Here is a 12,255-nt window from a genome sequence, read left to right on the forward strand (position 1 = left end):
TATAGCTATTAGAACTGTCATCTTAAATGAAAATGAAAAAATGGTTTTAGTGAGTATATGTGGAAATTCTATTTACTTTTTAATATAGATAATCACCTAGTGTTCTTGACATCAGTCTTGTAGTGTATAGTTTACTTTAATGAAAAAAATCATAGGAACCCATATTATGATATTACGTCATTAACAGCCTTTATACACATTTAAAAAAACTTATATTATTTGAGTATGCTCAGCCCCACTAATTGAAATAAGTGTTGTCACTACCATCAGGTTTACCATTGAAACAAATGCTGTCACATCAGCAATGAAGGCAATTGTTCAAGTGCCAGCGTGGGATTATGCTGCATGAGGCAGACAGTATGTTGCTGATTTCTATGGAACAGTTATTTGCCATTTAGACTGAACATAATTTATTGTTTCTTATTATTATGTGCTATAGAAAGAGGTAAATCCATGTTTAATAATTATAATTAATAATTATAATTTTGCATTGTGATTAATGATGCACTGTAAATGTCTTCAGGAATTATATATAAAAACAAAAATACAAAAATTCACCCTTTCTGTTTTCACAACTTGGGTATTCAGTTTACCGAGAAATCATACAATATCAACAAGGAAGGAGAAAGAAGAAAAGAACTGGTGAAATATAAAGACAGATTTACAGAACTTTCACAAGCAACAAATTGAAGGACATATTGTACACAACCACTTATGATATCAGGCCGTTCATTGACTAGTGATTGTCCAAACAGAACAAAACCCTTTTTTTTTGTATTTTTGTATTCTAGACTGGCTAAGTTGAAATCTATTTAAAGTCTTTAACATAATGACTTATGTTATGTTCTAACTCATAATGACTTAGTGTATGCTGCTAAAAATGTCTTTCAAGTATGGAATCTGTGTAGGTGTATAGGAAATGACATACTTTAATATTTCCATTTTGCACTTTTGTTTAGAAAGCACGGTTGTAGGTTTCACTTTGTCCCATCAATTTAATGTTTTTAATGGTTGTCTCAATTCATGTGAAAATAACAAATGAAACAGAAACAAAACTCCACAAAGAAACACTGTGGATACAGTACATTTGCATAATTAATTTGACAACAGAAAAGTGTAGCCTAACTCATGACAATAAAGTCACATATTTCAAAGGTTCAAGTTAACCAAGTAAAAAAGTATTACATTTTCTAAATAAATTGTTATGTACAATTTTTGTCATGTTGTATTTTGTTATGTGAAAATCATTTGCATTAATTCCTGAATGAACTGTTAAACTTTCATACAAACTCTAAAATGTCTATAAGGCATAAATTCAACACTAAAGCATTTAATACCACAGACATTCAGAAACAGGTCATAAGACGTAAGAGTCAGGAAACGCACAACATAGATGCACAAGTCAGAGTGCGACAACACTCTTCTGGTAAAACAGGAAGCTTGAATCGCTGACCTCATATAATCTGTAGTACTATATAGTCCAGTCCCACTCTTTTTTTTGTTAGTGATGAAAGACAAATGCTATATAGTTTAAAAGTTGTTTTTATTTAATGATCAACACTTTAAACAATACAATACTGGCAACATAAAGATTAAAAAAGTACCAACATTTTCTTGGGTTGGCCTTTACATAAACAATATTCTATTCCCCAAAACTCAAATGATTGTTTTGATAGTTATGTCAAATGTGATTAGGGGTAGCACTGTAGACATTGAGAGTAAATAAAATAATACTTTTTTAATAGAAAATCTTTATCAATATAAATAGAGCTTGCAGAGCATATCACGTTTAATTATATATTTTACCAAGAAGGAATATTCTGCATATTTCACATTGTACAGATGAAAAAGAAACATCGGGTGGATTAATCTCTTCACGGAATCATATTTTCATCTTTCAAATCTCCTTCAGAAAGCTCATCTATTTTTTCAGGGAAGACAAAGTTGGAATAATCAATGTCTCCACTGGCCTCTATCCAAGCTGTTGTTGTCTCCTTTTCATTCGTGTTAAGCTCCTGCTCTGGACCATCTCTCAGAAAAATCATTGTGTCTGAGTTACCTGAACCCTCTCCTGATTGTTCCTCCATCTCAGGAGTGATTTCCTCTGTGCTAACTGGGAATCTGTTAGAAAACAAAAGCACAGGCATTCAAAAGTGCTCCAACATCCTCTCATTCCTTCCTGCATTTTTTTTAAGAACACAGTAAGTGGCCGGTTTCTTAACCTTCCAACAAACCTCCCTATTTATGTACTGTGAAGCCAAATTTGTTGCATACAAATCTGAGCTTTAATATAGTGTATGTAACATGATCCATGTGATAAACACAGTTTCGAAAAGTGCCTCCTTTTTTGGTAAAAAGGTAACATCCGTGCATGAATTAGTGAAAAAAGGAAGATTATTAAGTGAATACAACATAAAAATATTTCTGGACAAAGTTATCGTTTTTCACATTTTAAAGTTTAAATAATGAAATACCACAGTTACACTACTTTCGATAGTCGCATGAGATACTACAGTGCCATGACATCAGTGTGATTGATATGTGGAAGGAAGTGACCCAGCATGGGAAACCATAAAGAGGATAATTTTATGCTGAGCAGAAAATGAAATAACCACAGAAAGATAATGAAACAGCAGAAATGTAAGATTCTGTTTCTAAACAATAAGAATATATTGATGTGCATACATATTAGACCTTATGATGTCTAGAAAGGGAAGCAGAGATCTGAAATATGAATGTGAATAATAATAAAAAGAATATATATAAAAAAGTATTTATAGCTAGAAACATGTACAGTGTGACAGAATCCATAAATGTTGTTCTCATTCTCAGTAAAGTCTTAAAGAAAATGTGAAGCCATTGAAAAAACTGAGATCATACTTATGATTCACAATATCAAATCATTACTCAGAAAAAGCCCCACAATTTCCACATACAATTTGACTAGAACATTCCAAGAAAGAAAGAAAACATTTTTATATCTGAGTTTTAATACTTTAATACCATTTCTGACCGCACCTGAAAAATATTTCACAACAAGCTCTGTTTTTAAAAACCTTTAAGTGAATTTTAATAGATATACATGAAATGTATCTCACGATTATTATCAAAAAATGTATATCTGTTTTAATTCACTTTTTCTGAAATGCGACACAAGGTTTTCAGTTGGGATAGCGACTTGTGCCCAGTATGTAACCTTTTATTTTTTACTAAACCTTGACATTACCAAACAATACAGCTAAGCAGACTCTGATTTCAATATGACTTGCATATCAATTCTAAATTTAATGAACAAACAAGCAACTCACATGTCTTTCACAGCAGAACGTGGAAGTCGTGGACTTTTCCCTTCAAGTGGCACCAAGGGGCCCATCTGTGTGACGCAGTTAGCATTCTGGTCTTCAGGTTTGCACTTCACCCATGTATATCTGCCTTTGGTTGGTGCTCCTGAGCTCACTGATAATACAAAGTAATTGATGAGCACTCCGTGTTTTTAACTAAAATATGATTTAATATAAAGGCTCGCACAATCTTGACCCCAACAAACGGAAATAGGCGAAATATATTAAACAACATTTTGATTGCATGTTTCAATTAAGAATAGTGATTGTGAAAAGTGAACAAGTATGGATACAGATGATAAAATCAGACCAAAATAGCCTATATAAAAACGACTGTTTGTATTATAAAAGACAACAATGAAACATGTCATGATGATTGAATTGAATGAAATGTCATTAAGACTGTTTTTCCATAAACGTTTTCTGGTCTAGGTGGTGCTTTCGCAAAAGCTATGCAGGAAGATAACGGTATTGACGTCGCCGTCTGAGTCATGGTTTGAGTTTACTAAAAAGCTGTATGTAGTAACTTTACCAACCCAACAATTTGACAGTTGACTATCGATTGACAAACTAGTTGTCTATTTTTAATGTGTTAGCCATTCAAAGTTTGTTAGAGCTGGAAAGACGCACTTTCTAAAGCTCTGTGAAAAAACAATTGCGATGGAGTTTTTAACGTATAGTTCTGTAAAGTGGCGTTTTATTATCGCAAATATCAACCCATCCTTTGAAGTAAAAAAAACGCTGAAAAATTAACTCACCGAATCCACTGTGCCCAAACAGGCATATTATCGCCAGTGCCAAAGTTATTCTGCGGTAAAATTGCATCCTATTTTCCCTGTGAAGAAGATGAAAAGAAAATGTCTCAGCGAACTTCAGACAAGAACTTTGTAGAAAAATATGTGAAAGACCCTGCCCCTGTGTGCGTCATTGTTTCCTGAAATCTGCCTACATCGTTTCGGTTTGGCGGTTCTCTCAAGCAAGCGATGTCAAAAGATGGGGGAAACACATGAGCCGATTTTTAACAAGTCTTTACTGGTGCCTTTCTGTACGGGTACTATGACATCACGTAACAAAAACAAAACGAGTTTAACGGACTTTTTAAAAATAAACACTAACAATGGCAGAGCAAATTAAACAAAACTGAAACAAGAGAGCTTAAATGAAAGACTTTTAAGACATACTGTATTTGTTACAAATATGATAAAAGAACATTTAATGTTAATATTATATACTAGTAGTAGGCCTATACAGTATTTTAGTAAAAAAATATTTTTGTGACGTCAGCCTCAGACACACAGACGCTTGATCCAAACTAAACACATATGAGTGTACTTTATAGGCCTACATAATAAAATATCTGGCTTTGTTTTACTTTGACTTTTAACCAATGGCCACCCATTCACAGCTGGTTCTAGATTTAGCCTATATGCTCTAGCCTCCTTGCCAAATGTGTAAGGGTCTTCGTTTAGTTATTTTGACACAACCTATAGGCTATCTGTGTCAGGCCTAGACTTAAGCAACGCATGATGCAAATAATCAGCTGTAATATCCTGGAGGCCACTACACTCTTAAAAATAAAAGCGCTTCATAAGGTTCTTTGATGCCATAGAATAACCAATATAACTTCCACTTTCTGTTTCACAAAAGGTTCTTTGTAGCGAAAAAGGGTTCTTCAGATAATAAAAAGGTAAGAAAGAGATGGTTCTTTGTGGAACCAAAAATGGTTCTTCTATGGCATCGCTGTGAAGAACCTTTTAAGCACCTTTATCTTTTAGAGTGTATAGCCCATATCACGGACAGCATCATGTGACATGTTGCTTTTATTCCAGATTACATACTAAATCAAAGTTATTGTTTTTACAACTCTGCTGTAACTTGCCCATGGTGTTGTGCAATGCTGACTCATAGCATACCGTCAGGTATTTGGGTTAAATTCTACAGAATCATTTATATGTAGACATTACAAGATTATTTCCACATTCAAACACATCCCTTTTTTTATCTAAAAAGAAATTCTCTTTAGGCTCACTTAAATGGATTCTACAATACATGTAACTGTCACGCTCTCAGTTGGTGTTCCCCTGTTATTTTGGACTTAGGTTATTTCCTGTTTGCGTACCATGTTTGTAGTCTTTTGTAGTTTTTTGTGTTAATTAGTTTCCCCAGGTGTTTCTTGTTTCCTTGTTATCCCAGTGTATTTAAGCCCCAGTGTTTCCTTTGTTTGGTGTTGGTCTTTGTTTTATGCTTGGTTCAATCTGTGGATTACCTTGGTTTGTTTGGCATTTATTAATTACATTTTTTAATTGCCTGGTTTATTATTGTAACAGTAACTACCATGCCATGGGCATTTTGATTAATTTAGGGAGATTTTGAAGATATAATTCAGTTGTTGTATTGTATATTTAGACAATAGATTAAATTGTTCACAAAATAAGAACGTGACCTGCTGTGCATTCATTGTTTTTGTCTTTCATGGTCAGCTCTTTTTAGGCTGACAAGTGGAAAAATCAGTTATTTGGAACATTACAGAAAAAGATTGGACTCTTGTATTTTGTACACTCAAAAACACATTAAACACAGACTGGGTGACATACACCTCTTGCATAAAACATCTTACGAACCATACAAAAACATTTAATACTTTATTCAAGTGTTGTGGTGTTGTGTATGGCCTGTGCTACTTTGAAAATATCAACACAGTTGTGTAGTGCTGACACAAAGCTGTCATATTTGACAGGAAGTGGTTTTGCTTAGACAGGAAATGACAATGGTTTCTCCATTTATTATTTCACAGTATAGAAAAAGGAGTGTTCCTCTGCATGCACAAAAATAATATATAGGAAATAGGTATTTTCTCTGTAAAGTTTCTGTGAACATGGCTAATTTGTCAGTATAGCAAATTGTTGTTATTCAGGTCTTAACAAATTATAAATCTACAACTATTTATTTTATATATTTAATGACAAATCAAATTTATGGAAGTGGTGACATTAAATTATGTCTCAGAGTCTCAGTTACAAAACTTACAAAAGCAGTGTTTTAAAACAACCTTCACGCTTTATATAGGCTACTGAAACATACAATGGGTTTATTGCCAAACTCAGATATAACTCATGGTCTCATGGACTAAGGATGACTACTGTGAAAGAATGTCCTAAGCACAAAACAACAGATGTTTTACTCATATTTCATGTATAACCACGTGATGCTATTTCTCAAGATAAAAGTCTTATGGGGAAAAACTAAACTGCACTCTCTGCACTTCCTCTCCTTTATGGGTGAAACTATGACGAAATGCCTTATCTCTAATCAAACATACTGAAACAGCAGCTTTACTAAACTTCAATTTAAAAAAATGAAAAGCAAAGTAAAGAAGCAGCCCATTCGGGGTAGTCTGAATTCTAGTTTTTTACTTTACTTATTTAGTATTGATAGTCAAATGGTATCAGAAGAATGTCCTATACAATACTTCTGTTAAATTCAAAACTGAGTAGAACCAAGATACACAAATAGAGATACAGGGAAGCAGCGGTTTAAGATTACTGAAATATCTAAAGGAAGTGCAATAAGTTTGGGTTATGCTTTGCGGGTCAACCGCTCTTAACATATTGTACTAGTTTAACTGTCTGTTTAAAATACATTAGTTGCACAGTTCACTCCTTAAAACACATCATGTGTGTTTCTCAGCAAAAATATCTCCTAAGACATTCTTGAAGATTATGGACGTTAAATGCAATTGAGTGCTAAATATATATACGTATATACACTGTTAGACTTTTCATTGTATTTTTGCGGCAACTCACTGGCAGCACTATTGCCAGTGACTTACTGTAAGTACCCCTCTACAGTAGCTTAGCTGTATATGTACAGCTGTGGCCAAAATTTTTGAGAATTACACAAATATTAATTTTCACAAAGTCTGCTGCCTCAGTTTTTATGATGGCGAATTGCATATACTCCAGAATGTTATGAAGAGTCATCAGATGAATTTAATTTTATTGTGAAGTCCCTCTTTGCCATGAAAATGAACTTAGTCCAAAAAAACATGTACATTCCATTTCAACCCTGCCACAAAAAGACCAGCTGACATCATATCAGTGATTCTCTGGTTAACACAGGTGAGAGTGTTGACAAGGACAAACCTGGAGATCACTCTGTAATGCTGATTGAATTAGAATAACAGACTGGAAGCTTTAAAAGGAGGGTGGTGCTGGAAATCATTGTTCTTCCTCTGTGCACCTGCAAGGAAACACGTGCAGTCATCATTGCTTTGCACAAAAAGGATTCACAGGCAAGGCTATCGCTGCTAGTAAGATTGCACCTACATCAACCATTTATCAGATCATCAGAAACTTCAAGGAGAGAGGTTCAATTGTTGGGAAGAAGGCTTCAGGGCGCCTAAGAAAGTCCAGCAAGCGCCAGGATCGTCTTCTACAGTTGATTCAGCTGCGAGATCGGGGCACCAGCAGTGCAGAGCTTGCTCAGGAATGGCAGCAGGCAGGTGTGAGTGCATCTGCACGCACAGTGAGGCGAAGACTTCTTGAGGATGGCCTGGTGTCAAGAAGGGCAGCAAAGAAGCCACTTCTCTCTAGGAAAAACATCAGGGACAGACTGATATTCTGCAAAAGGTACAGGGATTGGACTGCTGAGGACTGGGGTAAAGTCATTTTCTCTGATGAATCCCCTTTCCGATTGTTTGTGGCATCCGGAAAAAAGATTGTCCGGAGAAGAAAAGGTGAGCGCTACAATCAGTCCTGTGTCATGCCAACAGTAAAGCATCCTGAGACCATTCGTGTGTGGGGTTGCTTCTCAGGCAAAATTGTGACTGAACCTACTCACCTGGCTAATAACACAGCCGTGAAAAAAGAATAGTAAAAACACATCCTCCGAGAGCAACTTCACCCAACCATCCAAGAACAGTTTGGTGATGATCAATGCTTTTTCCAGCATTATGGAGCACCTTGCCATAAGGCAAAGGTAAATTGTGGGTCCATGGCCAGGAAACTCCCCAGACCTTAATCCCATTGAGAACTTGTGGTCAATCCTCAAGAGGCGGGTGGACAAACAAAAACCTACAAATTCTGGCAAACTCCAAGCATTGATTATGCAAGAATGGGCTGCCATCAGTGAGGATGTGGCCCAGAAGTTGATTGACAGCATGCCCGGGCGAATTGCAGAGGTCTTGAAAAAGAGGGTTCAACACTGCAAATATTGAGTCTTTGCATAAACTTAATGTAATTGTCAATAAAAGCCTTTGACACTTATGAAATGCTTGTAATTATACTTAAGTATACCATAGTAACATCTGACAAAAACATAAAAATCACTGAAGCAGTAGACTATATTTGTGTCATTCTCAAAACTTTTGGCCACGACTGTACTTTACAGTAATATGACTTTACTGCAACTTCTTTTTACAGTATAATATCAATACTGTAATATCTTTGTACAGTATAATACTCTTACCACAATTTGGCTTCACAGTATAATAACCTTACAGTAATTATAACTTGCTAAATAGTATTGTAAAATGCATTCCTTCATAATAATTTTACAATTATTTGTATTTCATATTATTATACAATATGTGGCACTAGCAGTACAAAATCTCTATAATTAGTTTACATGAATACGGTAACATTTTTAAATTCAAAATAAGTGACATAAGTCCATGTACAACAGTAATCTTTTTTATTCAGTACATTATTATTAGTTACATCCATTAATAATGGCTTTTTTAACAATGTGATACATCAGTGCCTGATGGCAACTGATAAAATCATAACAATAAAACAGTATCTTTAAGAATAATCAAACAATAAGTCAAAAACTGTAAATACAGCCAATATTATGGTTCAAAATCTATTATATATAACAAAACACACCAGTATAATGTTACAGGCACAAAGCTTACAAGATCCATTCTAGGCTTGTCTCTGTTCTGGTGCTGAACTGGCACTGGTACATTGCTAGACAGATGATCTGAAGAGAAACAAAAAGAAAACGTGTGAGAAATGGTCATGGATTTTCTCTCATTTAAACTGTCATTTAAACTCATTTAAACCAAAAGCCAATGGATACATTCTTTATATGTATCATTTCCTATAAAATAGCATATGCATTGAATTACTCACCTTTGTACCATCACCCGCATAGTGCATGCTGATACTCCAGATTAACACACGACAAAGGCATACAGATGGATAGCTTCAAGACCTAGCCCTCAATGCTGACCATCCTGTAGGTTGCAGACATCAAAATACACCATGAAATAAAAACATCAGCTCATTTATGGCATTTAATAGAATATCACAACATACTCTCACAATATAGAATTTTTCATACCTAGCATAATAACTTGTGGTCTGTGTTGTCACCTCAGACATCTTGGTGGAGGTTGGCTGCAAATCCAAAACGTAAAGCCTTTCAGATATTGCAAGTAATTTCTATTAAAGAGAAACAGAATAAATGAAATAAAGATTTGTACCTGTTCTTGAAGGCTACTTCATCAACTGAAGAATGGCAATGATGGAGACCTGGTAGGTGTACATTCCTTTTTGACAGAGCAGGTGTCATGGCTCTGCTTCATTTAGTCATGTCTTTCTTGGTCCTGTAGCAGAGCCATGGCAAAGTCTTTGGTTATGTGTGGAGAGAAACATATTATTGTCCTTTTGACAATAATATGCGTTCTCTCCAGTGTCTCGTCATTGGCCCCTCTACTCTCGTTTCCTAGTTAACTTTCCCTGAGTGTTTTATTACCCACACCTGCCCTGTGTTAATTATCCCTCGTTTGTCCTCCCTATATATACCCTCTTGTTTCTTTGTCCTGTGCTCGTGTATTACGTTGTGTTTGTGGATGTACCGTGTCGTGTGCCTTGGATCTTGTGTGCTACGTTACACTGTGGATTACCTGTTGTGGATACCCTTGTCTTGTCTCGCATCGCTTTTCATTTAGACATTGTGTCGCTAGTTTGTTTGGTTATTTTTTGCTCCCCTGTGAGAAGTGTTTTGTTTTAATTTATGTTTTGTTATCGTATCCGTTTTTCCCCATCGTGGGTTTTTGTTTCGTTTTTGTGTTTAAATAAATGTCCTTTTTTGTTAACCCCTTCACTGCCTGCCTGCGCTTGGGTTCTCTCCACACCTCTCCGTGACAGCAGGGCTTTGATGTCTTTGTTCCATTTAAGGCTCTTCTGTTTTTGAAAACAAAACAAAAATGGGCAGAATAAAATTACTTGGTTGTAATCATATTATACGTTACACAATTTTCTTTCCCCAAAACCATACATTAAATCCAGCATACTGCCACATAACATAGGGGTTTGTTGAGAATATTTTACCATTCTCACAACTTATGTAGTCATTATTGTGTGAGTTAATAAAGACAGGTCAACCTACTCATGCTCAAATGTTACTCGGGGGTTCAATCTTGCGAGGACGCAGACCGGTTATTACAAATGGAACAGCAGAGTACTTGATGCCGTCACTTAACTGCAATATCAAATACATGCAGTCATAGCTCTTAATATTTATTTTAGTTTTGCTTTACATTTAAACGAAGTAAAATGACCGTTAGATATTAAAAAGGAATTATATCGCATGGTTAGCAGCTACAGAGACATCACAGCCAGCGGTGAACTTCAGAAGCACTTGCCGATGTGATGCGGCGTTGAGCGGGGTAACTTACATGAGTGCTGAGCGCCGGGTCTCCGAATTCGTCCGCGCCGATTTTTAAAAAGACGCTATCTTTATTAACCCACTGCATATTTTTAACTTAAAAAAACACTTTCTACATTTTGTGACAAAATAACAGTGATATTATAAACTTTAGGCAGTTTTACTGCTCCACTGCTACTGCTGCGCGCGCATGTGAGGAAATATTTCTCCTCAGCAGTAGCGTTAATATTTCATTGAAAATGTAACTAAGCAAAACTAAACGTATACAGGACTTATTAACATTTCGCTAGGTATTTTACTGAAAAACGATTTTAGCAGTTCTCACCTTCTGTCAGCCGCCCACTCCCTCCGGTGTCGGTCGTGCTCATGCCAGGGTTGCCAGCTCCGCGGTTTTTACACTAAACATGCTTTCGCAGTAGTAAGTTCAAATTTGGCTTCAGGCTTGCATGCTTTAGTTATCCTTTTCTGTTTCTTAAACAATTGCCAATTTAAAATGTTTCTATATGCTAAAGTTTAAGTGACACATTTTTAATATCTTCACTGATAAAAGTCAGTCTTCAAATACAGCAACAGTACTGCTTTGTGTCATCAGTAGAATACTGTAAATTCCCAAAATACAGTGTGTCATTGTAAATTATAGTATCACGTCATAAAAATACCCACAATGCAATGCATATTACAGTAATTAACAACAAAAGATTATAATATTTTACTGGGCATTTTGTGGTAACTAACTGTAAAAAGTCTACAGCAAAGTCTAACAGTGTACTGTTACAGCTTCTAAAACGTTCGATATACAAGTTGCTGCCCCAGTTTCAACTGCTTGACATTATTAATCCTCTCACGCATAGAGGTCACAACAGTGGAGAGCTATTCAAAAAGCCATTTCCTGCATATGCATAGGTTTTAATGGCATAGCTCCACATCGATCACTACAGAGGACACTAGCACATCATCCTACACACTGTCACATTCTCAGAGGTCCACCCAAGTGAAATTAAGTGGAGAATGTGTCAAGAAGCTCAAATATTGTTACAAATGACACTGTATTCATTGGTACTTTCCTCTGTATTAAGCTAATCTGGCATCATAACAGATAGCCACTGAATAAGAATGCTCTGTGCACTGTGCTGACTTTCACAAAACTATGGCAGACCTTCCTGTGTGAGTCGACCGATGTAGCTTAAATATGAATATTAATATAAAAAATATAAACTGAACAAGCTCAACTTTGTGTATA

General features: G+C 35.6%; 1 protein-coding gene and 1 long non-coding RNA gene across 2 annotated transcripts; both read right to left on the bottom strand.

Moving 5' to 3' along the window:
- Nucleotides 1-1,518: 1,518 nt before the first annotated feature.
- srgn (serglycin) lies at nt 1,519-4,271 on the bottom strand. The gene is made up of 3 exons (XM_057342160.1): nt 4,100-4,271; nt 3,309-3,456; nt 1,519-2,121 (listed from the first exon to the last, which is right to left on the bottom strand). The coding sequence occupies exons 1-3, from the start codon at nt 4,164-4,166 to the stop codon at nt 1,875-1,877; spliced, it is 462 nt and encodes a 153-aa protein (XP_057198143.1). The 5' UTR covers nt 4,167-4,271; the 3' UTR covers nt 1,519-1,874.
- A 4,806-nt stretch (nt 4,272-9,077) lies between these two features.
- Nucleotides 9,078-10,515, bottom strand: LOC130559655 (uncharacterized). The gene is made up of 4 exons (XR_008963597.1): nt 9,829-10,515; nt 9,687-9,742; nt 9,476-9,579; nt 9,078-9,323 (listed from the first exon to the last, which is right to left on the bottom strand). It is a non-coding gene; the product is annotated as an uncharacterized LOC130559655 (long non-coding RNA).
- Nucleotides 10,516-12,255: the final 1,740 nt, after the last annotated feature.

Source organism: Triplophysa rosa, linkage group LG9, assembly GCF_024868665.1.
Source record: "Triplophysa rosa linkage group LG9, Trosa_1v2, whole genome shotgun sequence".
Classification (NCBI taxonomy): domain Eukaryota; kingdom Metazoa; phylum Chordata; class Actinopteri; order Cypriniformes; family Nemacheilidae; genus Triplophysa; species Triplophysa rosa.

Excerpts from the sequence above, each read along its gene's own strand:
- srgn (XM_057342160.1), bottom strand. The coding sequence starts at position 4,166 with ATGCAATTTTACCGCAGAATAACTTTGGCACTGGCGATAATATGCCTG. Across the intron at positions 3,457-4,099 it reads GTTTGGGCACAGTGGATTCG|TGAGCTCAGGAGCACCAACC; the intron begins GTGAGTTAATTT and ends TTGTATTATCAG. Across the intron at positions 2,122-3,308 it reads CGTTCTGCTGTGAAAGACAT|ATTCCCAGTTAGCACAGAGG; the intron begins GTGAGTTGCTTG and ends GTTTTCTAACAG.